Source organism: Eublepharis macularius, chromosome 5 (genome assembly GCF_028583425.1).
Source record: "Eublepharis macularius isolate TG4126 chromosome 5, MPM_Emac_v1.0, whole genome shotgun sequence".
NCBI lineage: Eukaryota > Metazoa > Chordata > Lepidosauria > Squamata > Eublepharidae > Eublepharis > Eublepharis macularius.
Window position 1 is genome coordinate 91,446,305 of NC_072794.1, and position 24,589 is coordinate 91,470,893.

The window sequence follows — 24,589 nt, forward strand, 5'->3', positions numbered from 1 at the left end:
AATATGCACTCATCTCCGAGATGCGATGTGCTGATGTTATTGCTGTGAGGAAGATGGTTTTGAGTTTCAACCATCTTAGGGAAATGTCCTTAACTGGCTCAAAAGGAGGCTTCATGAGAGCCGATAGCACCACATTTAAGCAACAGGTCAGAAATCTGTGCACCGTAGGAGGATGCAGTAAGGTCGCTCCTCTGAGAAAACATCTTACATGTGGGTGAGAAGTGAGGGTAACCCTATCCACCATAGGAATGTCTGTGCCGATGGCTGCAAGCTGTTTCTTCAACGTTGCGGTCTTAGGCCTCTATCTAGACCTTCTTGTAGGGAGCCTAGAATAGTGTTCATGGATGGTTTAAATGAATTCATCTTCTTGCATTTGCACCATTGGTTAAAGGCCTTCCAGGATGAATTGTAAATTCTGATGGTAGAACACTTTCTGGATGCCAACATGGTAGTTATGATCTCTGTACAGTAGCTTTCCTGCTGGAGATAGCCCTGTTCAATTTCCATCCTGTCAGAGACCACCACTCCAGATGTGGATGCCATATTGGGCCCTGCTGTAACAGATCTGGCTGTACTGGGAGTCTGAAAGGAGGTGCATTGAACATTAGTTGTAGGTCAAGAACCGTGGTCTCCTTGGCCACCATGGTGTGATCAGGATTATGTTCACCCTCTGTTCTCTTATTTTCCGTAGAAGTTTGGGGATTGTTGGTAGGGGAGGAAACGCATATAACAGACCCTTCGGCCATTGAGAGGTGAGCGTGTCTGTGCCCTCTGCTCGAGGATGGAAGAATCTGGAGAAACACCTTGGAACCTGATTATTCTGATGAGATGCGAAAAGATCCACCTTCGGAGTCCTGAAGTGTGATGAAATCAGCAGGAACGTCTCCCACTTGAGGGACCATTCTCCCAGATGGAGAGATTCTCTGCTCAGCCAATCCGCTTGAATGTTGTGTACTCCCCTGATGTGTTCTGCTTGAATTGATAAGAGATTGTTTTTTGCCCAACTGATGATCTTGTTGGCTTCTCGTTTCAACCGGGAGGATCTGGTTCCCCCCTGCTTGTTGATGTAAGTCTTTGCAGCAGAATTATCCGTGCATATCATAACGTAGTTGTGTAGTATTTGTTTGCTGAAGTGGAGTAGGGCTAAAAAGATGGCTCGCATTTCTAAGACATTGATAGGAAGTCTTTTCTCCTTGTTGGACCACTCACCTTGGGCAGGCGTGCCGTCTAACATTGCTCCCCATCCGCTCGGACTGGCATCCGTGAAAATCTGAATGAGGCGTGGAGATAGAAAGCTCTTGCCTTGTTGTAGGTTGGCATCAATGGTCCATCACCAGAGACTCTCCTTGACTGACTTCAGGACCTGCACTCTGATGTTCTCCCTTTGTGCTATCTTGAGCTGAAAGGGCCTTAGTAGAGACTGTAGTGGTCTGATGTGAAAACGTCTCCAATAAATTGCTTCTGCATTGACAACCAACAGGCCCATGAATTTGGACAGTTCCATCAGTGGAGAGGACGGCTGTCTGATTATGGATACTGCCAGGAGTTTGATCTTGTTCTTCTTTGCTTCAGGAAGGAAGAAGCGTCACTCCTCTGTGTTGATTAGTAATCTCAGATGTTCCAGGCACTGAGATGGCTGGAGGGAGCATTTGGATAGATTTATCAAGAAACTATGTTCCTCTAGGAAGTGAATTGTGAACATTGTCTCCTTGAGTGAAGCTTCTTTTGAATTTGATCTTATTAAGATATCATCTAACTATGGGTGTAGATGTATACCCATCTCCCTGAGTCTGACTATCAGAACAATTAGTAGTTTGGTGAAAACTCTTGGTGCTGTTGCTAGGCCAAATGGCATTGCTCTGAATTGAAGGTGTATGTCTTTTACGCAGAACCTGAGGAATCTCTGAGGGGCAGGAACAATGGGGATGTGAAGATACGCCTCCGTCAGGTCTATTGACGTCAGGAACTCTCCCTGTTGCAGACCCTCTGCAATGGAACGAAGGGTTTCCATCCGGAAATGTCTTAGCTTGATAAACTGGTTCACGTACTTTAAGTCCAGTATGGCTCTCCAGTCCCCATTCCTCTTGGGGACTGTGAAGAATATTGAATTAACACCCTGTCCCCTTTGACATTGAGGTACTGGTTCGACAGCTCCGATGTCTAACAGATGTCGAATGGCCTGAACGGTAATGGCTTGACCGTGTGGGTCCTTCTTGAGGTGGGAAATTAGGAATCACTCTAGTGGAAAGGAGACAAAGTCTATCAAGTAACCATTGGAGACTACTTCCTTGGTCCAGGTGTCCGCCTTGGACTCTGACCATGCCTGTTGAAATAGAAGTAGTCTTCCCCCCACCGGAGCGCTTTGCGAGTCAGGGCTTCTGCCCTTTGTCCTCTGGATCTTGCCTGCTGCTGCGGTTCCCTTGTTGTCTGTTGAATTTGGACTGAAAATTCCCTCTGCGAGACTGTGGCTTTTGGAAGCTCCAGCCGCATTTGTGGTCCTGTCAGTTTCTGGGCAGGGTATGGTGAGATCTGAAAGGTTGAAAACCAAAGGAACGTCGCTCTGTTCTCTTCAAGGACTTCGGAAGTGCCTTCTTTTTGTCTTTGGTTTCCACTAGGATCTTTTCCAGTTGGTAAGGGTAGGCCATTAGGATAATTTTGGCTTGAAGGTCACCGGCAAGGCCCTGAGCCAGAGAAGTCGTCTAGCTGCTGCTGCAGAGGCCATTGCTGTGGAGGAAAAAGATAGGACGTCCAAAGTATTCTGTTAGCTCCCTCCAGAAGTCTCTTGTTCTCTGGCAGCAGTTGGATCAGCCTCCTGATCCATACTACAGATGCTCTTGAGATGATAGATGCTGTGGATGAAGCCTTGATAGCAATAGCCATTGCTTCATGGGCTCTCTTTAGGGCTACCTAGCCCTTCTTGTCCAAGCCATCTCTGATCATGCCTTTTCCGTCCTCTGAGAGAAGGCCCTGATACTGTAGAGCTGCTACTGGTACATCGATGACTGGAACCTGTAACAATTCATTAGCAAAGTTAGGTAATACATAAATTTTTTTAAGAGCATTGGGCACCTGCTTGCAAGCTGCAGACATGGACCACTCAGCCTTTAACTGGCGTTCAAAGTATTCTGGGAACGGGAAAACCCTGGCCTTCCGATCTGGGAAAAAACTCCCTGTTCCCTTGGGCCTAGACTTAGGACCCTCCTGTTTGGCCTTCTCCTCCTCCCCTGGTTCAGTCTCTTTCAAAGCCAGAGCTGACAGGGTTTTTGCCAGAAGGTACTGATAATCCTCTACCTGGAAGAGTCTGTTAGATTGTTCAGGAGTGGCAGACTCCATTTCCTGCTCTTCCTCGGATAAGAACTCCTCCTCTTCAGAATCCTCACTGGGAGACAATTCTTCATCTAGCCATCTAAGAGTCTTATCAAGGACCTTACCCTGGGATTGTTTTCTGCCTGCCTTTCTGGCCATGGCTTTCTGGGGATTTCCAGGTATAGCGGTGGAGGGGGAATGAGAAGGCCCAGAATCTTCCCATTGGCAGAGTGACCATATTTCTTCCCTCAATGACTGCCTAATTGCAGATAGAATATCTGGGGACAACACATAAGGGAGCACTTATGTGGTCCTCTTTTCTTTTAAAGGAACTTTATTGGATAGGTTGAGAACAAACATAAAATAAAAAATATACATTTCACTATTACCTCTCCTATTGAGTACAAATTTATCCCCAACCCACCCTTTCCCTCCCCCCGTCAGACCTCCAACAGCACTTATACCCTATAATTCATACATTGTTCCCTCTAATTCTATTATTTTCCATAATCTTCAAAGGTACAATCAATAATAAATTCAACAAATTACATAATACTCATCAGAAATGATCCATAGACCACAATTGGTCTTTTACATCCCAATTCTTTTCCAGATAGACTTTCAGTTTTCTCCAATCCATCAGAAAATCATTTGAACGTTGTTCTTTTAGCTTTCTAGTTAATTTGTCCATTTCCACCATATACAAAAGTTTTTGTATCCACTCATCAACTTCTGGTATCTTGTCTTGTTCCCAATATTGTGCATACAGCAATCTTGCCGCTATAATCATATACCATAATAATGTTCTATCCCTTACATTTATAGTTTCTAAATTAAGCCCTAACAAAAACATTTCAGGATTTTTCTGCAAATTACATTTCAAAATTTTCAATATTTCAGCATGAATAGAAGACCAAAATTGTTTTGCCTTATCACAAGTCCACCACATATGGTAAAAGGAACCTTCATGTTTCTGACATTTCCAACACTTTATTTGACATTACATTATTCATGTTTGCTAATTTTTTCGGTGTTAAATACCATCTATACATCATTTTATAACAATTTTCTTTCAAATTGACACTCGTGGATATTCTCAGGGCATTTTCCCATAAAAACTCCCATGATTCCATTGTAATCTCTTTATTAAAATTCAATGCCCATTTCACCATTTGAACCTTAACCACTTCATCTTCTGTATACCATTTCAATAATAGTTTATAAAATTTCGAAATCATTTTTCTATCATCTCCTAATAAAAGTTTTTCCATTTCTGAATTTTCCATTCTGAAACCAAATTTCTTTTTATCTGACTCATATAAGTCTTTAATTTGTCGGTATTGTAGCCATCCATATTTAAAAGTTAAGTCCTCTTTTTTCTTCCACTTATGTGGTCCTCTTGAGTGCCTCGGCTGGAGCCCTGTGTCGTAGCTGCTTGTTTCTGCTGCGTTTCTCCCGCCGGGAGTTTGGCAAGCACATCATTGCGATTTGGCAGGAAATCGCCTGTAGCAGCTATTCCCGCTGAAACTGGGCTCCATACAACAGCGCAGTTTTCGGCCTGCTCGCACGGCTCTCTCAGGCTCCCTCTGCAAAAGTCAGGGCTGGTTTTTTACTGGGCTGATTCTCCTCTGATGCTGCTCCTTCACCGAGAAGCCGAGCAAGCCTGTGAGGCAAGACAGCACCGGCTGGGCATGTTCCTGCTGCTGGAAGGACGGCTCCTGGGGAACAGCCCTCTGCCCTCTCCATAAAGCTGTCCTCGGAGTCCGATGACTCCTTTGAGGCCATCTGTCTTCACTTTGAGGAAAAGGCTCTTCCCAAGAAAGACGAGGACAGAAGAAAGGAGAAGGGATGGGAAAGTTTTGAAAAGGTTCAGAAGAAGGAAAAAAGAGTTGAAGTCCAAAGGTAGAAAGATCAAAGGCAGCAGAGCTAGCCTATTGAAGAACTGCTTTCCCCTGAGGCAGGAAAAGAACTGAGGAGAGAGAAGGTGGTCCCACACACCAAAGGAAGAGGAAGAAATCAACTTCCTGCCTCCCCGAATCACCCAAGATGTCCTCCGCCTCAGAGGGAGAACATGTAGAATTATCCTGATCATGGTGTGTCATGTGTTCCATGGGGAAAATGCAGCATGGCATTGATCTGGTCATTCATGCAGACTTTTGTTATTTATCAAAGCGATTTGCCAATTCCAACTCATAACATGTTCCTAGCCCTGGTGATTGCTTTTAAAGAAAGATAATATTTGAAAACATAAGGCAAAAGGGTTGAGTAACTACAGACAAGATGGAAAGTTAAAAGAATCTCAAGTTCCCATCATGATTTCTAAGACTTGGCTGAATCAAATTTAACTTGAAGATAACAACGGCAAAACCAGACTTTTGTAAGGATAGTGTAATGTTAGCTACACTACAACATCTCGCTGGTGTATGATTTATATGTGCTGATAAATATAGAAATTGATGTGCTACAGAGCACAAAAATGGTTTACAACAGAAAACTTTGCACAAAATTGCAAACCCTATTTAGCGGCCCAGTAAACAAAGTTTGCATACATTAAGCTTCAATACGTCATAATAAAAAAACTGAAAAATAAACTGACCCTCAGACTTCAAAGGTATTATACTTCTCATCTCTCAGTCTTCCCCCTGAGGAGCCTGGAGTAAAGGGAATTTCCTCTGTGGCTCAAACATGCTGTCTTCATGTTCAGGTCTGACTCTGTTTGATACTCTGGCAGTGTATTTCTTTTGTTTTCTTGGGCTGTGCCTGGCAGGGGAACATATATTGGACATGGAGAAATGATAACGTCAGCTCTCCGGGGAGGGGTGTGTGTGTATCCCTAAATGTCATCATGGTCTGATGGCAGATGTATAGAGTTCTGGCTTCAGTCCTTGTCATCTCCACTGAAAAGAATCTTAGTAACTGATGAAAAAGACCTTTCTGTACTTTAGACCTTGGAGCACCACTGCCATTCGGTTCTGACAGTGTTGAGTAGATGGACCAGTGGTCTAACTTGACATAAAGTATCTTCATATGTTCACAGATCTTACTTTTAAAATGGATGGGATAATTTATAGTGTATTAATCTACGCATCTATTATGTGTCAGAGGATCTACTGCCAAATTTGACTGTTACAAAGTAAAAACTACATTTCTGCTTATCATTGACTCATCAGAACTGTTCAAACCATTTCGGTTTAAGGCGGAGAAAGTTACATTTATGAAGTGCTTATTATTTGCATATCAGAATGTTTTTAAAAATAGTTTCCCCCTCTTTCTAGTTGAAACAGCCGTGCTTGAATTAATACAGACTGCTCCTCCAGGTATTGTATTGGTATTTTCTTACATTATGCTGTTCCATAGATAAATTTCTACAGAGAGTTTGCTTATTACAGAGGAATTTCTTTTTTCTCTTCATAATACAAACAGCATAGTTTTTCAGCAACATATTATCAGTATCATTGTGCTAAAAGAACACAGTGGATCATTCAACTTTGTATAAAATCATTCATAACACACATTGTAGTGGGTTAATTGCTTCAACTTATTGCCTAGGATGATGAACAGTCCAACTTTTTTATTTTAAAATTTTTATGTTATTGGAAAAGAAAAAAAATAAGCCTAATAAACAATGGTAATAAACACATGACAACAATATTGAGAAATCTATGCATAAGCATCCATAAAAGGTTTCCAGATATCTAAAAATAAGTTCATCTGCGAATGTCATCTATATGCCATATGTTTGACTATAAAGTTGTGAGTCCCTCCATCCATTGAATTATGGGAGGTGGGCATTTGTCTCTCCAGTGCTGTAATAGAAGTCTTTTAGCTACAGTAAGGAGAAGGAGGGCCCATTTTCATCAGCCGTCATTTAGATTCCAGGATATAAGTAGGTAGTTTGAAAGTCCAACTTGACTTTCACATAGGAAAATGTTATGGAGATACTGTAAAATTGCAGTCCATTAGCATTTTTTTGAAATAGAAAGATACATTTACAGGCTAGGCCCAGGATATTTTTGAGAACGTTTTCTCTTGCATGCATCCTCTCTGTTCTTTTAAAATATTTGGAGGGGCTCCATTCTGAGTATTTTAACCAAATGAGGTTTGGCTGTTGGCAAAGAGGAGGCCATTGCCTGTTGCAGCGTCCTCCCTGAAAAGTGTTCTCCTAGATGAGGGCTAAAGGGCTCAAACTTGGTATTTTCTTACATTATGCTGTTCCATAGATAAATTTCTACAGAGAGTTTGCTTATTACAGAGGAATTTCTTTTTTCTCTTCATAATACAAACAGCATAGTTTTTCAGCAACATATTATCAGTATCATTGTGCTAAAAGAACACAGTGGATCATTCAACTTTGTATAAAATCCATTCTGAGTATTTTAACCAAATGAGGTTTGGCTGTTGGCAAAGAGGAGGCCATTGCCTGTTGCAGCGTCCTCCCTGAAAAGTGTTCTCCTAGATGAGGGCTAAAGGGCTCAAACTTTTCAATCTCTCAGAAGACCTTCTGATTGATGGACTAAGGTTTTTAGGATAATAATTTATTTATATTGTGCTGCTACAATTGTATATTTTTACTGATACTTCGTGACTGATTTTTAAAAAATTGGATTAATGGTGGGATTTTGAATTGTATTTTAAATTCTTATGAGCTGCTTTGAGAGTTTATGTTGCAGCTGAATGGTAGCTTTAAAATACATAATTATTAAAAATATATAGATAACAGAACTGCCAGTACCTATTACTTAGTTGTAAACTGGTTCTTAATCAATTTTTACTTGCAAACTCCATGCTTGACACAGACACTGCAAACCAATTATGTTGATTTCGAAACACAGTCTTCTCACATTTGTGGATGTATTTTTGTTTTTAAAAATGTACTCTAAATCCTTTGAAGGATGTAATTGTGAAATAGGAAATTTTGCTTAAATGCTGAAAAAAATCTACCTGTTTAGCTTCTTATTTTATTTTTCCTAGATAGTTTTATTTTGCTTTTTCAGTACTGTCACAATTTAAAAAGTTGTCTTGCTCTGAAGACCCAAATTTTGCTTTGTGATTTAACTATTCAGCATTCCCTATGTACTACAAATATCACCACTCCAAAAAAAAAATTACTATCAGACAAAGAGTTCACTTTTTTTCCAAAATACTTTTCATTTCCTCATCATAAGAGAGCCATTTTTCTTAGCCATGCAGTCCATTAATGTTAGACTGTCTGGAGAAAAAATATCTCTAGTATGGAAGATTCCATGTTTTACATGCAGAATGCCCTGAATTCACTCGGTATTTCCAGTGAAAGGATGCTGAGTAACAGGGATGGAAAAGATCTTCCCAGCCTGAAACCCTGGAGAGCCACTGCCAGTTTGAGCAGGCAACAGTGGATAGCTGTATCAGTGCCTTGACTCAGTCTAAAGCAGGTTCTTATGATTCGTATGCCCTGGAATTGTTGACACTGCCTTGAAGTGGGTAGTGGTCTGTCCGCTCCTAAAGAAAAGTACTCTGTACATAGGAGATTTGAATAATTACCATCTTGTTTCAAATGTACCTTTCTTGAGCAAGGTGATTGAATGAGTGGGTGGCTGGCCAACTTCAGGGATTCCTGAATGAAGCAGATTTTTTGGATGTGTTCCAACTGGTTTCAGGCTTGGTTATGGGACTGAAACAGCCTTGGTTGCCCTGGTGGATGACATGTTGGGAGGTAGACAAAGGGCATGTTAATTCTTGAAGACTTCTTGGTGGCTTTCTGTAGCATCAATCATGGTATCCTTCTGGACTACCATTCAGTGTTGGGGCTGGGAGGCACTTTTCTGCGGTGGTTGTGATCCTATTTTGAAAGGAAGGTTTCAGAGTGTAGTGCTGGGGGATTGTTGTTCTGCCCTTTGGCCTCTGGCCTACAGGGTTCTGCCAGGTAACACCTTGTCCTCCATACTTTTCAACATCTATGAAAAGAAGCTGGGAGAGGTCATCCAGAGATTTGGGCTGAGTTGTCACCAATATGCAGTTGACACTCGGCTCTATTTCACACTTTCTGCAGATCCCAGCGAGTCTCTGGAAACTGCACAGATGCCCCGAGGTGGTTTTGGGAGGATGGTGGCTAACAATCTGAAACTGAATCTTAACAAAACGGAGGTGGTACTTGTTGGGAGAAGGTTAGACCCAGGAAATGGGATATCTTCCATTCTGGATGGTTTTGCACTCCCTCTAAAGAACTAGGATTGTGGATTGGAGATGTTCCTGGACCTGGGCCTCCTGTTGTATAAACAGGTGGAAGCAGAAGCCAGAGGAGCCTTCCACCAGCTTTGGCCTTACCCAGGGTGGGGAGGAGGAAAATCTTGCTACTGTGGTGCATGTCCTGGTAATATCTAGATTAGATTATTGCAATGTGTTCTATATGGGGCTTCCTTTGCAGATTGTCAAGAAGCTACAGTTGGTGCAGAATGCTATGACCAGAATGTTGACTGGAGTTGGTTTTAGGATTCACATTACTGCAGCCTTGTTCTGTCTACACTAGCTCCCACTTTGTTTCTGGGCTCAATTCAAGATGCTAGTGTATGCCTTTAAAGCCCTATACAGTTTGGGGCCAGCATACCTTAAGGACTGCCTTCTTCCATAATAACCTACCTATCCACTCTGGTCATCTTTGGAGGCCCTGCTTCTCACGTCCCTACCATTTGAGTTTAAACAGGTGTTGACCTGAGAAACAGCCTTCTCAGTAATGGCAACAAAACTTTGGAATTCCTGCCCCTGGGAGATCCATCTCTCTCCCTCTTTTGTTGTCTTCTGCCAGCAGGTGAATACTTTTCTGCTCAGTTCAGCATACCCCCGGCAACTTTATTGGCCTCTATCTGGATTTTTCATGTGATATCTATTTGTATGTTTTTATTGAATTATTGTATATATACTTTAAGTGTTTTTAATGTTGAAATATTTAAATGTTTGATGCTTGCTAGTTGGGAACCCAATTTGGATGGAAAAGTGGCATAGAAACATTTTAAATAAATAAAAATAAAGATAATTTAAAAATTTATAATAAAATATTTGTCACTGTTACTTCCAGTGGGAGAAATTTTGGCCACATATGAAGAAAATACAAGAGAATTCCTTTTCCCTGACCCTAAGTTTATCCGTGGACCACATGGTTCAGTTCGTGAAGTTTTAATGAAAAGGACTTATGGTTTTACAGTAAGTGCACAGTGGTAAAATTATATCTTCAAAGAACTGCTGATGTACTACATTAAGCTCAAAGCTGATTTTTGAATGATGATTCAGAACAGTGCAAACCTCAGCAGCCATATGCCCTTAAATGTCCACTGAAAACAATGGACTTCGAAGGATGCATCTCTGTTTAGTACAGCACTGTTAAACTTGCAATTATTAATTCAAAAAATCTTAGCTGGATTGCTAAATATGGGTCTTGTTAACTTGACAAGCTTTTTCTTCTGAGGCCTCACTTCTCTGCCCTCCCATTGCAAGCAGCCTGCCTGTTTGTATCTATTCTCTTTCTCTGGTGGATGATTGTCTTATCCAAGTGTATTCTCTACCTTTCAATCCTTGGAAAATAAGCGGATTTTAATGTTAACATAACTTATTTGTGTACTTTATTTATGCCCTATTCAGCAATTTCACATTAAAGTTGTAATAATAGGGGACCTGCAAGGAGTTGTGTGGGATCTCATATTCCCTCCTCCATTATGTCTTCTCTCCCTTCTCTGAAACCGCTATAGCCCTTCCCTTTTTCCTCCTTCCCACCTACCAGCCAAACTACTTTTATCTGCCCCCTATATTCATCTTTCCCTCCTTCCTCCCACTGGCAGCCTCTACCTACCAGCCACTGGGCTGGGGCTAGTTGTGCAGTGCCAACTGCAAGGTGATCGTTCCTTACTTTCCCCTGTATACTCCTCCCTACACTATTTCCTCTTTCCCTCCTCCAAGAAATCCCCATATCCTCACCTTTTCTTGCTTCTTTCTTGCATTCTCACCACCAATCAAGTTACTTTTATCTGCCTCCCATCTTTATTTTCTGTCCCCTGACTTTTATGGACAGAAACTAAGTCTTGAAGGCAAGCTAAACTGTAGTGGTTGTCTAGCAGCTACTGAGAAAGTATTCATTTGTTAAAACTGCAGGTGCTGCTTCTATTGACATAAATAATATAAATAAATAATATAAATTAGTATTATTTTGAGTTTTTTTAATTCCCATTTTTTTTAAAGGTTTTATATTTTCTCACGGCTTTTTTTAGGTTTGTAGAAACAACTGTCTTGTCTGTTCATGGCTTCAGTTTCTGGATTTAAGTAGCTACAGGTTTGGCCATGTTGAGTATTAGATATATTGATAAATGCAGTTGAAAAGTCAATTGATAGAGTTTTTAAATATTCTAACAGTATAAGTTTCTTCTGGTGATTCATCATTCTTACTGGAATTCGTTTCACATGGTTATCAGCGATAATTGTCTGGGCAGAAATATGTGTAGGTAAGGGTAATGTAAGATAGAATGAGAGAGCTTCTAACAAGTAACTCGTCTTTCCCATAGACCAAGAAGAGAAGGAAAAACATTTCCCAGCGAATGGCAAATCATAACAAACATTTTCCCCATTGAACGTGTTCTCTCCTAATTACAGGAAGGGAAATGCTATTGATTCAAACCTTGACTTTATCAATGTTATTTAACTGAAGGGCATTTTGTACTGTTTTCTTTTATAGATATGATGCAACCCTTAATGCTGGTGGGGCGTGGGGTTAGAGTAGTGAGTGAAGGTGATGTGCTTTAAGTATCTTCTTTTGTCCAACAAAAAAGGATGATATACACATACAGGAAAAATGCTTTCTGTGTAAACAGAATATATCCTAAAGATATTTGAATCTCATATGAGTGAGGGTTATATAGCATGATTTGACTTTTAATTAGTGGTATGTAACATGCTATGAAAAAAATATTTTAAAATTACTTTTGAGAAAGCAATATGTTGAAATAAAAGCCAGATCCTAATTGTTGTACAAAAGCAATATAATGATCAGTAATTGAATTGTCAGAAATGCAAATGTTATCTTCTTGACATTTAACATTGCTGCTCTGTCTTTTCTAATTATCTTTATTAAAGGCTGAAATTAACAAAGGAAACTGTTAGAATTAGGAATGGTTTGTTGCAGGAGGTGACATTTACTTCTTTGATACCCTTTATTTCTCCAGTTGGAGTTTGATGTTCAATTATTGTATCTGTTCTAGGGAATTGCTCCAAGGTTGAAGTTTTACACAAGTTGTCTAATTTCTGAAAGCCTGTTAGATTCAGAAAAAACTCAAAGGCAGGTTAGTGCAAACTAATTATTTGGGATTTAACGTCTAGATTCAATTTTGATAGCTAAATTTATACTGCTATTCAGTTGTTGCTTTTGGTTTGAAACTCTTTTTAAAGTTTATTGAAAACCTGATTTACATTTTTAAAATGTTCAATAAAAGTTAATTTGAATATGAGAAAATAGATGATAGGAATGTAAAATAATTGGTAAGCAAAAGATCCTGTGATCATCTGAGGATTTAATATTTGGATGTAATATTTTACAAGTACAATAATAAAGGATAAAAGAATTTAAAAGATTGTCTATTGCACATATACATAACAATAAAGAATAACAAGAATAAAATGGAGCAAGTAAGATAAAATATGTTTACTTCGATCATTTTCCCCCTGTACCATACAAAGTTTTGGGTTGTTGTAGTACCGGATGCAGCAGGACCGAGTCGGCATACTTAGTATTTATCTGCTGTTCGAGGAAGAGAAACAGCAGAGTACTTCCTTCTTCCAGGTAGTGAATAATAGACACAGCAGTGCATCTGAACTAGAGGGTTGAGTCAAAGAGTAGAAGAGAAAGAATGTGTGAGCCGAGAGTATGGAAGGTAGTGTGGTCTGGGAGCGAGCTTTGGAAAACTTGGCAAAGAAGAACAAATGAGTATATAAAAGCATGATAAAAATTTTGAGAACATCTCATACCTTATCATTTCTTCTCTTCAATTCAGGATAACTTGGAGTGGCTGCATCATTCATCTCAAAATGGAGTGCCTCAGACAAGGTTGCCCAAAAAGAACACTTCTTCACCTGAGAGAAACAAGCAATGCTTAGCAAGCAGAAGCTATGAGCAGCCCACAATAGCCTCACTTTCTCGATCTCCATCTCCATATACAAAAAGACGAATTTGTGAGCTTCTGCAAGTCAGACAACGCCTTGCCCATTTAAACTTAGGCCCATTTGAATTCAGAAAAGAGACAGACAGACCTCCATTTGTAATTCGACGAGTATGTGTTCTCTACAGCAGTTCCAGTTTAAGTCTAGAACAAACCTTGCTTTTCCAGTTTGAAAATACTTTCATTGAAGTATTCTTCTTTGTGACTACTTCTTCTCTTCCGACCATTGATTTAAACGTAAAATTGAGTCGAAATTTTTGTTAATATTGGCAACTGACAAAACCCCATGTATTTCATTAATGCTTTGTTTAACTTTTCTTTATGCTTCTTATTTCATAACACAGTGGCCAAATAGCTATACTTCCCCCTGGAAGTAACTTAATATTATTAAATTGAATAAATAGGGTTTACACAGAGTTTAGCTTTATGAAGCCAGTATAGAACACGGGAAGATTCTACAATAAATAGTATTTTCTGAGGTAATCCCTAACAGCGCCGAACCTGTTGATAACCAAAGTATGAATTGCCAGGAACATGCAGGGGGCATGTACTTTTCACAGCTCAAAGTTTATCTAAAGAATTTCTACCCATTTTCGAAAGTTGTGCCAGTGCATAAAATGTAATGCCTAGATTCTTTTAGTGACTATGTAGATACAGTTTTAATGCACTGAACACTTAAATTATTTCATTTCCAGAGTGAGGCTCTGACACCCTCGCCTGATGTTCACATTTGGTGTCGTCCTAGGGAGAATATTAAAGAAGCATGGTCTGGGACCCTCTATGGCAAGTAATTCCTGAGTATACAAAATACATAAATATATATACTTTACATGCATAACTCCCATAAATTAAGACTTATCTCTGTGCTTCATCTAGTTCATGAAATGCCTTTGATTTGTTAACAGTATCTAATTTATGGTATTCTCAGATGCAACACAATGCACTTTTATAAATAATAATTGTACTGGAATAATTTGGAGGAGGAATATTTTGGGGTTTTCCTGGAGTCCTTTTGACCTGGAAATCTTTCTCTCATGTCTTCTCCCTGACATAAAAATAAAACACTATTCTCCTATTAAATCAGTTTGTACTGCTGGCTGTGCGTTCAAGAATTCATATTGAGTTTATGATCTCATATTTCCCATTTACACCCCTTGGATTATCTGCTCTGTTGCTTCCAGTAATCCATAGATTAAAGTTAGACTCTGTTAGTAGAAAGCTGTGTTGAAAGCAGTTATGCTTCTATACAGTGTTCTCTTGCAGTGTATGTCTCATATCTCATTCATGTGTAATAAAGGCACTGAAATACTTGGAAGTCTTTGGCATTTGTGCATAATTTAATATGATTTTTATCATAATCCCTCGGGATCAATCAAGAATGAGGTCTCAGTTATTGTTATACTGCAGTTATCTCAGGATAAAGTATCAGATAACAGAACAGTTTTTTCTTTGAAGTCCATCTGTAGGAGAATCAATTTCTCTCAGTAAATTGCTCTGAGAGACCCATTTTGAGTAAGAAAACATTATCCACGTCCCATTATCAGAGTGTCTTGTAATCCAGGGCATTCCAAACCACTCTCCTTTTTAGCTCTCCAAGTATTCTGCATTTCTTTTTGTTACCTTCAGAAGCATGGGAACTGCTGTACTGTGGCTCCTTACCATGCGGATTAGTAATGTTGCAAACCTACAGACATTTGGGAGGAGTCCATGTTGCAGCTGTATCCTTTAGCAGCTCTGCTGTGGGCCACATTGATGTGTGAAAGAGTAGGGGCATGGACTTATCTCATTTGATCGCATGATGTTACCTAATAACATAGAACAAAGCCATGCCGCAGTGGCTCCAAGGTTCCAACCACATGTTTTGTGTCGCGTAATTTCCATGGGAATTTGTAGCCCTTGAGCAGCTGTGAGTTCCCACAAACGTGCAGCTACTGTTACAGCTGTATGTCCCCAGAGTGATCATGTGTAATATGTAGTTTGGCCCCTACACTGCTATAATTGAAACAGAGCCCCTGATTGCATTATTCAGTGTTCTCTTTAGTGGCTGTGTTATAATGCATGTTAAGCATAGCTTTATATGTTGAACATTAGAATCTGCTTTGGGTTGCTTCTGCTAACATTTTAGCATTATGACAGTGATCTATCTCTTTATACTTCTTATGAGAGCATACTGTTCACTTCCCATACGATGCTCCCTTGCCAGAACACCATTTAATAAAAGCTTAAAAACCGAACCCTCTTTGAAGAGTGGAAGGCAACCAGTGAGCAAGATGAGCTAAAAATATCTGAGGTCCAGTTTATAAAAATTATTCATAAACAGTGGTATTTCAAATGGAAGGATCCTATTTTATCCCAAAGCTTGCTTACTTAGCAGAACTAAGCAGAACTAAGCAGAACAATTATCCAGAGAGTGCTACATTGATCCGAATAACTAATTGTAATGTATAGTTTATCTGACTACCTAAACATCAGTTTGTTTTCACTTCTTAGTAATATTCAGTATTAATCAAAGATGTCACTGTTCTCAGTGGTTGCAGTTAAAGTAATGATAATGGCACACCTTTATAAATTGCTTTGGCATTTATTTGAAAGACAGTTTTAAGAGTAAGCATAGTAAACAGCAGGAATATCTTTTCTTGTCCAGTACATGTAATAAAAATGCTTTTTGTTCATTTTTAAAATTTTACAGATCCTACTCTCCTTGGCAGTTACAGACCCAAGAAAGTTAAAGTAAGTGTTGAAAAGGAGAATGCATGATTAAGTAGGTGAAACTGTGTAAATCTATCTTGGATATGAAGATTCCTATTATGTACCATCATTGCTTACCATAGTATAATTTATGGTATATTTTGCATTTTTAAGGTGCCTATGTCATATCTCAGAGTGATGGTAGGTATAAACATATGCATGTTGCAGGCTTCAGTTTGATTTTCAGAATTTGGTGCAAAATGCTCTCCGAGTGGGTTGTTTTTCCTGCCCTGGTAGATCTGGGTCAATTGATAAGAAAGGTGATCTGATTTCAGGGATCATCATGTGATGTTCGAATAACACTCTCAGATGCTTCTTAGCATAGACTGTTTTCCTGACAGAATGCCCTCCACATCCATTAATTCATGAATTATGCCAGTTAGAAACTGGTGGTTGCTTTGTAAATGAGCAACTGTGGTTGTGATAGGAAACTTAATAACCCCTTGGCTGCAAATGATGCATCACTGTTATCATGATCCTTAGGGAGATTCAAGAGAAGCCTTTTTCACCCACTGTCTTCTGCAGCATGTGCTGATGTTGTGTTGGAAGTCCCTTTCTTTGCTGCCTGGGACAACATTGAATATGGAGAAGTTTGGCAGGGCCAGTGGGAAGTTACTCAGTTTGGAGAGAGAAAAGAAAATGGACATCCATTTTTAAAAAGTTGAAATTTGGATTGGACTTTACAGCTGTGTGTATTTCTGGATTTCTGATGTAGGAAGCAGAAGTTGACAGCACTATCTCTTGAACTTAATGGCTTTTGTTATCCACAGCTTAAATGTAATTTCCCTCCTAATTTCATTATTGTCACATGTAAACATTTTTATTGCATTTCTTGTACATTCTAATCAAGTGGTATAATTTAAAGTGTAAATTTTCAAATGCCTGAATGACATGAGAAACTGCATTAAGAATAGAAAGGGTTGTACAATCATTGTATTGGTAGCTTTGTTATTTCTGTTGCTGTAGTGTGATGGGCATAAAGACCAAAACGGTTTCTATTAATTTCCACAGTCTTGTAGTTAATGTTCTGGCATGAGCAAGAGAATGAACATAAGATATATCTTCTTTAAAGGTCACATTACCATTTTTGTGTTTCTGACAGATTATCAGGGCACATCATGGGAAAGACTTAGATGGTTTTTCTGACAGTGCTGATGAACACTTGTTCTCATATATAGCTGGTAGGCAGTTTCATTCACCTTGGCATTCTGCACCCTCATCATTGCAAAAGTATTCTTCAACTCCTGTATTAAATCGTTCATCTCTCAGAGAAAGGTAATGTTTCATCTGTTTCAGATTTCATAATGTACTACAGTTAAATCTTTTCAGTATTAACGTTGTTTTCAATATTTCAGGTGGATAGGTACTTTCACCACTTTGGGTGAACAGCAGCTGAAGGGCTGTTATAGCATAAAATTTGTTATGGTGAACAATAAATGCTTAGGATGGAATGTGCTTAGCACTATACATACAGCATTGATGCTAAATAGAAATTGAACAGTAGTTACTTTGGCATTAAAGGCAAATACTACAGAGAACATGCTTTGGGGTCAGAATGCTAAGTTGCTGGCCTGACCAAGATCAGGCTCAAGAGGGGCAGGTGCAGGGGGGGCAGGGCTGTTGGGCTTGTGTGCGGTTAAATATGGGCCATATAAGGAGCCAAATGATAGGCTAGGAAAGAGGCCCCAGACTCTCTCTCTGGCTGAGGAGGAGAGGCTTGGTAAGAGAGAGGAGGAAGAACAGTTAACCCCCTTCCCCTCTCAGCAGCCTTTTGCTGACCCTGAGCCATGGAGGCAAGGTACAAGGTGGGCACCAACCTCCTGAATCCCCACATAGCCTTGTAGTTGAAGAGCCTTATTCACATACACAACTTTCACTGCTATTATATATACTACACTTCACCATCAAGGCTTACTATGGTGTTCCACTTTTTAGCAGATTAATTACTTGTCATCTGTCTCATACCAGATGTCTCCTCAGAGCAGAACCACAAGTGACAAAAGGCACAGATTGGACACTTGTCAGCTTCCCTCAGGTTTTTTTTTTTTTGTAAAAATTTTTATTGGATTAGAAATATATCATATCATATCATTTACACTCACATTCCTTTAAATTTCCAATTCTAACCCCCTCCCATTCCCCCCCTTTTGTTGACTTCCAACAGTTTTCCAACCCCTCATCTATTTTCCCTTTACTCATATGAACTTTACTATATTTATTATAATATACTTTCCAATTCTTCTAAGCTTATCTATCATATTTGTGCTATTTCTGATTCCTTTCAATAATATTCATTCTGATCACCTATACTCTATTTTACTCTTTCTATTCTCTTCAATATGGGACAGGCAATTTGCCCCACCTTATACGTATTTTCTAGTACTTCTATAAACTTTGCAGATATTCATAATAAGTCAATCAATTTGACTTATATTCTATATATGTTGCTCCTTACTTCCTTTTACATATCATATCCAATATAATTATTTAATTTCTCCGTTATAGAGCTATTTAACTAAAGTAATCCATTCATATATTCGTTTAACATAAGTCAATCTGTTATTTCCACATTTCACCTGCTGATATGTATCCATTCACCCTTTTGCAACTATTATTTACGTCAGAAAGATATTTAGTTTAGCTTTTATCCTTACATTTCTTATAATAATAGCACTACTAATACTCTATATAATAATCCAATATGGTATTTGCTTAGAATTATTCAGTCAACTCTCCCCCCCTCGGTATAGTCACTTCCCTCTTCCTCCATTGTGTTTCAGTAATTTTCAAACTGCCACAGTTCTCCACCCACCTCCCATTTTTTCACCAGATATTGTTTCAGCTTCTCCCAGTCCTTGTTAAACTGCCCTGGGTCAAGGTCTCTCAATTTTCTTGTCATTTTATCCATCTCCGCCATGTACAGCAATTTGTAGATCCAATCCTCAATGGTTGGCACCTCTTGTACTTTCCACTTCTGCGCGTACAAAAGTCTAGCTGCTGCTGTCATATAGAATAACAATGTCCTGTATTGTGCTGGCATATCTTGCATTCCCAAGTTCAGTAGCAGGAGTTCTGGGTTCTTATTCACTTGAAATTGTAAAATCTCACTCATTACTTTTGTTATTTCCCCCCAGTACTGCCTAGCTACCTCACAAATCCACCACATATGGTACAAAGAACCCTCATGTTTTCTACATTTCCAACATTTGTTAGACATGTTCAAATTCCCTAGCGCTATCTTCTTTGGTGTCAGATACCAACGATACATCATTTTATAAACATTCTCTTTAATATTAGTGCATGTCGTAATCTTCAACGTATTTTTCCACAAGTATTCCCACGCCTCCATTGTTATTTCTTTGTTAAAGTTTATAGCCCACTTCACCATTTGCACTTTAACTACCTCATCCTCAGTATACCATTTTAGCAACACTTTGTAGACCTTTGAAATTTCTTTTTTATCTCCTTGTAAAATTACTTTCTCTAATTCTGAATTCTCCATTCTTATTCCTCCCTTCGCACAGTCCGAATAATAAAGATCTCTGATTTGTCTATATTGAAACCAATCATAGTTTGGGGACAGCTCTTGTTGTGTCTTTATTCTAGCTTTAGAAAGTTCTGTTTGAGTTATCTCCTTATACGTTAAACACTGTTGCTTATTATCGACCGTTCTTGGATCAATTACTTCATATGGAACCACCCAGGAGGGAGTTCCTTCCTGTAGGTAATCTTTATATTTCTTCCAGACTGTGAAGAGGCTTCTCCGAATATAGTGGTGTAGAAACATAGAATCTGCTTTCACTTTGTCATACCATAAATATGCATGCCATCCAAACAGTTTTTTATATCCCTCTAAGGCCAGCAATTTGCAATTTTCCAGCATCATCCAATCTTTCAGCCATACCAGACAGATTGCATCATAGTAAAGTCTCAGGTTGGGCAGTTGCATTCCACCCCTTTCTTTTGCATCCTGCAACACTTTCATTTTCACCCTAGGTTTCCTGCCTGCCCACACAAACTCCGATATTTTCCTTTGCCATTTTTCAAATTGTTTAGAGTCCCGAATCATTGGTATTGTCTGTAACAAAAACATCACTCTTGGCAAAACATTCATCTTAACTGCTGCAATTCTTCCCAACCATGACAACTTCAATCTATTCCACTTAATCAAGTCCTGCTCTATTTGAGTCCATAATTTCTCATAATTATTCTTAAATAGATCTATGTTTTTTGCAGTCAGTTCGATTCCCAAATATTTTACCTTGCTTGTTACTTCACAGTCTGTTATTTCCATAAGTTGCTGTTGTTTTTGTTTAGTCATATTTTTACACAATATCTTTGACTTCTTTTTGTTTACAAAAAAACCTGCCAAGTCTCCAAACTCTTTGATTTTATCTATTACCTTAGGCATGTTTTCAATTGGATCTTCCACAATTAACATTATGTCATCTGCAAATGCTCTGACCTTATAGGAAAAGTCCTTTATCTTTATTCCACGGATTGCATCGTCTTCTCGGATCTGTATCATCAGAATTTCCAATACCAAAATAAACAACAGTGGAGACAACGGACAACCTTGTCTTGTACCTTTCCCTATAGTCAGTTTCTTAGTCACCTCATCATTCACCACAATTGCTGCACTTTGGTCTCTGTAAATTTCTTTAACTGCTCTTATGAATCTTTCTCCCATTTGTAGCTGTTCCATAGTTGCAAACATAAAGTCCCAGTTCAAATTGTCAAACGCTTTTTCAGCATCTACAAAGAAGAACCCAACCTCTTTATCACAACGCCTGTCATAGTATTCAATAGCATTTATAACTGTCCTTAAGTTGTCTCTAATTTGTCTGTTTGGAAGAAAACCTGCTTGTTCTTCCCCAATAGCCTCAGCTAGCCATCCCTTTAGTCTCTCTGCCAGGATCTTCGCAAAGATCTTGTAATCATTATTAAGTAAAGAAATAGGTCTGTAATTTTTAACATTTGTCAAGTCCTGTCCCTCTTTAGGGATCAATGATATATTAGCTTCAGTCCAAGTATCTGGAGTTCTTTGGTCTCTCAAGACCCCATTGATCACCTCTTTTAGAAATGGCGCCAGCTCATTGGCCATTACCTTATAAAATTTTGCTGTAAGTCCATCAGGCCCTGGCGCTTTTCCCAAATTTGTTGACTGTATTGCTTTCTTTATTTCTTCCTCTGTTATTTCACTATTTAATTTAACTCTCCAGTCTTCCGAGATTATTGGGAGTCTTACTTTTCCCAAATATGTCGCTATTGAGTCTTTTTTCACTTCTTTTTTCCCATACAACTTGGCGTAAAATTTGTAAAAGGCTCTCTTAATGGCAGTCTGTTCCAGATGCACTTTATTGTCCTCACATATTTTATTTATTATCTTTTTTTCTTTTCTCTTCTTCAGTTGCCATGCCAAATATTTCCCAGGTTTATTTGCACCTTCAAACGACTTTTGATTCATTCTTTTCAAATTCCATTCCAATTCTCTATTGTTCATTGCCGTCAACTGCTCTTGTAAAATTTTAATATCCTGATAAATTTTCTTCTTACCTGGTCTTTTCTTTAGTTGTATTTCTTTGGCTTTTATTTTCTCCATAATCTCCTGTCTCTTCTCCTCTCGTTTCTTTCGTGCTCTTCCATTTAAATCCATTAGTATGCCTCTAATCACTGCTTTATATGCATCCCAAACCTTATTGGTTGGTACTTCTCGATTCATATTATGTTGTATGAAGAACTTAGTTTCCCTTCTCAGCATCTCCATATTTTCTCCCTCCTGTAGCAAATCCTCATTTATTCTCCATCCTTTCCTCTTATTTCTTTTCCCGAACTTCCACATAATTGGATTATGATCTGAGCCTACCATGGGCATTATTTCAACATCCTTAGTCCAAAGCACTAAATCATTTGAGGCCCAGATCATATCAATACGTGATAGAGTAGAGTGTCTTGCGGAGAAAAATGTATACTGTCTACTTGTGGGATTCCGCGTTCTCCATACATCTTCCAAAGTTTCCTGCTGCACTAATGCAAAGAACGTCTTTGGCAAAAGTCCTCTTGTGCAGTTACTGATTTTTTGTCCTGTTCCAAATTTGTAATTCCATTGAAGTCTCCTGCAAGGATTATCTGATCATACGTAAGTTCATCTAGTTGCTTCCTTAAATCCTCAAAGAAGCTTTCTTTAGCACCGTTTGGTGCATAAATTCCAATAACCAACACTTTTTTAAAATTCCATGTACATTCCACTTCTATAAATCTGGCTTCCACATCTCTAATCATTAATTTTGGCTGTAGCTCCTCTTTAATATATAGTACCACTCCCTTTTTTTTCTTTTTTGAGGCCGCTACAAAATCAATGCCCAACTTACTCACTTTGAGATATTTTACATCCTGATTTCTGATATGGGTCTCTTGCAAACATACAATGTCACATTTTTGTTTTACTAGCCAGTGGAAAGTACTTTTTCTCTTTTTGGGTGAATTAAGTCCATTTACATTCCAAGATAAAACTTTACACTCCATATTCATAGCCTTGTTGTTGGTAAGTCCTTTTCATTGTCCCTCATAAACTTTTCCATCTCAAATTCAGATCTGATGCGCTTTTTCATTCCTCCAAATTCAAAAGATATCCCTTCCGGTAATTCCCATCTATATCTTATTTTCATATCCTTCAAATTCTGCACAAGCACTTTATATTTTTTCCGATCAAGCAACACCGATCTGGGTAGCTCCTTCATGATGATAATCGTCTTGCCATCGACTACCAATGGATCTTGAAACTGTTTACTCACTATCATTTCTCTTATATTCCTTGTCGTGAATTGCACAATCACGTCCCTTGGTAATTTCCTCTGGGCCGCGAATCTGGAGTTTATTCGGTACACAACATCCAGGATAGCCACAACTTCCTCCTCCTCCTTTCCCAGGTATTCAGCTAACACTTCAGTCACCTGTTCTTGTGCTGTCTTTGTCTCTATTTCCGGCAGACCTCGAAACCTCAGCTGTTTCTCCATATATTTACTCTCCGCAACCGCCATTCTCCCCCTTATCACTCTCATATCTGTTCGTTGCGTCTCTGTAAGATTCTCCATCGCTTTTTCCACAACATTAACTTTCTGCTGCGCTGCCTGTAAATCGGTTTGTATTGTTTCCATTCCCTTCTTCACCTCTGCCAATTCGTTTTTTACTGTCTCTTTAACATCTTTAACTTCTCTCACCAACTCCTGTTTTGTCTCCTTCAGTTCCTTTAACATTTCCAGGAATTTTTTGTCCAAATTCTCAATAGCTGTTTGCCACTCTTTCTTCGACATCGTGGGGCTTGATTTACCTCGCTCCCACGAGTCTGCACGTTTCCTTAGCTCCGTGGCGTCTAAATTGATGTCCCTTTGAAATAATTTAAATGTCCCGGTTCTTAGAATAAACAAGAGACACTTACAAAATCCAAAATGTCGGGCGCCTTTTCTCTATGGTTTTTCTATAGTCTTTTTATAATCCAAGATGTCCTACTTCCGCTCCTGTTGAAGTCAATGCCCTTCCCTTTTCAAAAATGGCGATTCCCTTCTTCCTGTCCTTCGATGGGGACCTTCTCTCACAGGCACCTCTATCGCTGTTACGCACTTCCTGTTTGCCGACTCTCCACTGCAGCTCTCGCGATGGTAGAAGTTTTCTCACAGCTTGCTATCACTTTATAACCACAGGTATGGTAAACAATTATCTATTTTCTTCAATAACTTTCTTTAACTTAGTCCTTTTTCTAATCAAATTCTTGCCGGATCTTTTTCTCAATATAGTCCAACTGTTGCAGTTTAAAAGTTCACTTTAAAGCCTCATTACTTTAGACAGTCTGCCCCGGTTTGAGAGATAGTGATCTTTACCTTTTCACACGTCTTTCTGGGTTGTAATCACTGCTTCAATTCCAAATTTTCTTCCGAAATTAATTTCCCCTGCTGAAGCTTGGGTATGAAGATCTTATGCCAGTCGCACTGGCCCCGGATCTGCCGCAGAGATTTATGCCGACCTGTCTTAGGGTGGGACCTCAAGGGACGAGAGAGAATCCTTAGCGCAGAACCCCCCCTCGCCCGAGATCGACGCGCCCTGAGGTACTTGAGCGTTCTTTGCCTGTTCCCCGCCTGGGAGCAGGTGGCCGCGGGCTGAATTTGCCCCACCGGCCACTGGAAACGGCAGCCCGGTCAGCTCCACTATTGGAGCTGCGTTAGACCTCCATGGATCCCAAACTGGAAGTCCAGCTTCCCTCAGGTTTTGATGGGAAATGTAGGCATCCTGGTCTTGCAGCTTCGGTCTCTGACTGCAGTCCAATGGACTTTTCAACTGTCACTTGTCCAACATTCCGCCAAGCTGCC

The 24,589-nt window shown here is 39.3% G+C and overlaps 1 protein-coding gene across 1 annotated transcript in view; it reads left to right on the forward strand.

The window, feature by feature from the left end:
• SPATA6 (spermatogenesis associated 6) overlaps positions 1–24,589 on the forward strand; it is a 73,033-nt gene that overhangs the window by 7,020 nt on the left and 41,424 nt on the right. Inside the window, exons 4-10 of the mRNA XM_054979164.1 lie at positions 6,582–6,623; positions 10,358–10,482; positions 12,525–12,605; positions 13,314–13,589; positions 14,174–14,261; positions 16,168–16,208; positions 17,329–17,501. Of these exons, the coding sequence (XP_054835139.1) occupies positions 6,582–6,623; positions 10,358–10,482; positions 12,525–12,605; positions 13,314–13,589; positions 14,174–14,261; positions 16,168–16,208; positions 17,329–17,501 (826 nt within the window). The remainder of the gene's footprint in view (positions 1–6,581; positions 6,624–10,357; positions 10,483–12,524; positions 12,606–13,313; positions 13,590–14,173; positions 14,262–16,167; positions 16,209–17,328; positions 17,502–24,589) is intronic.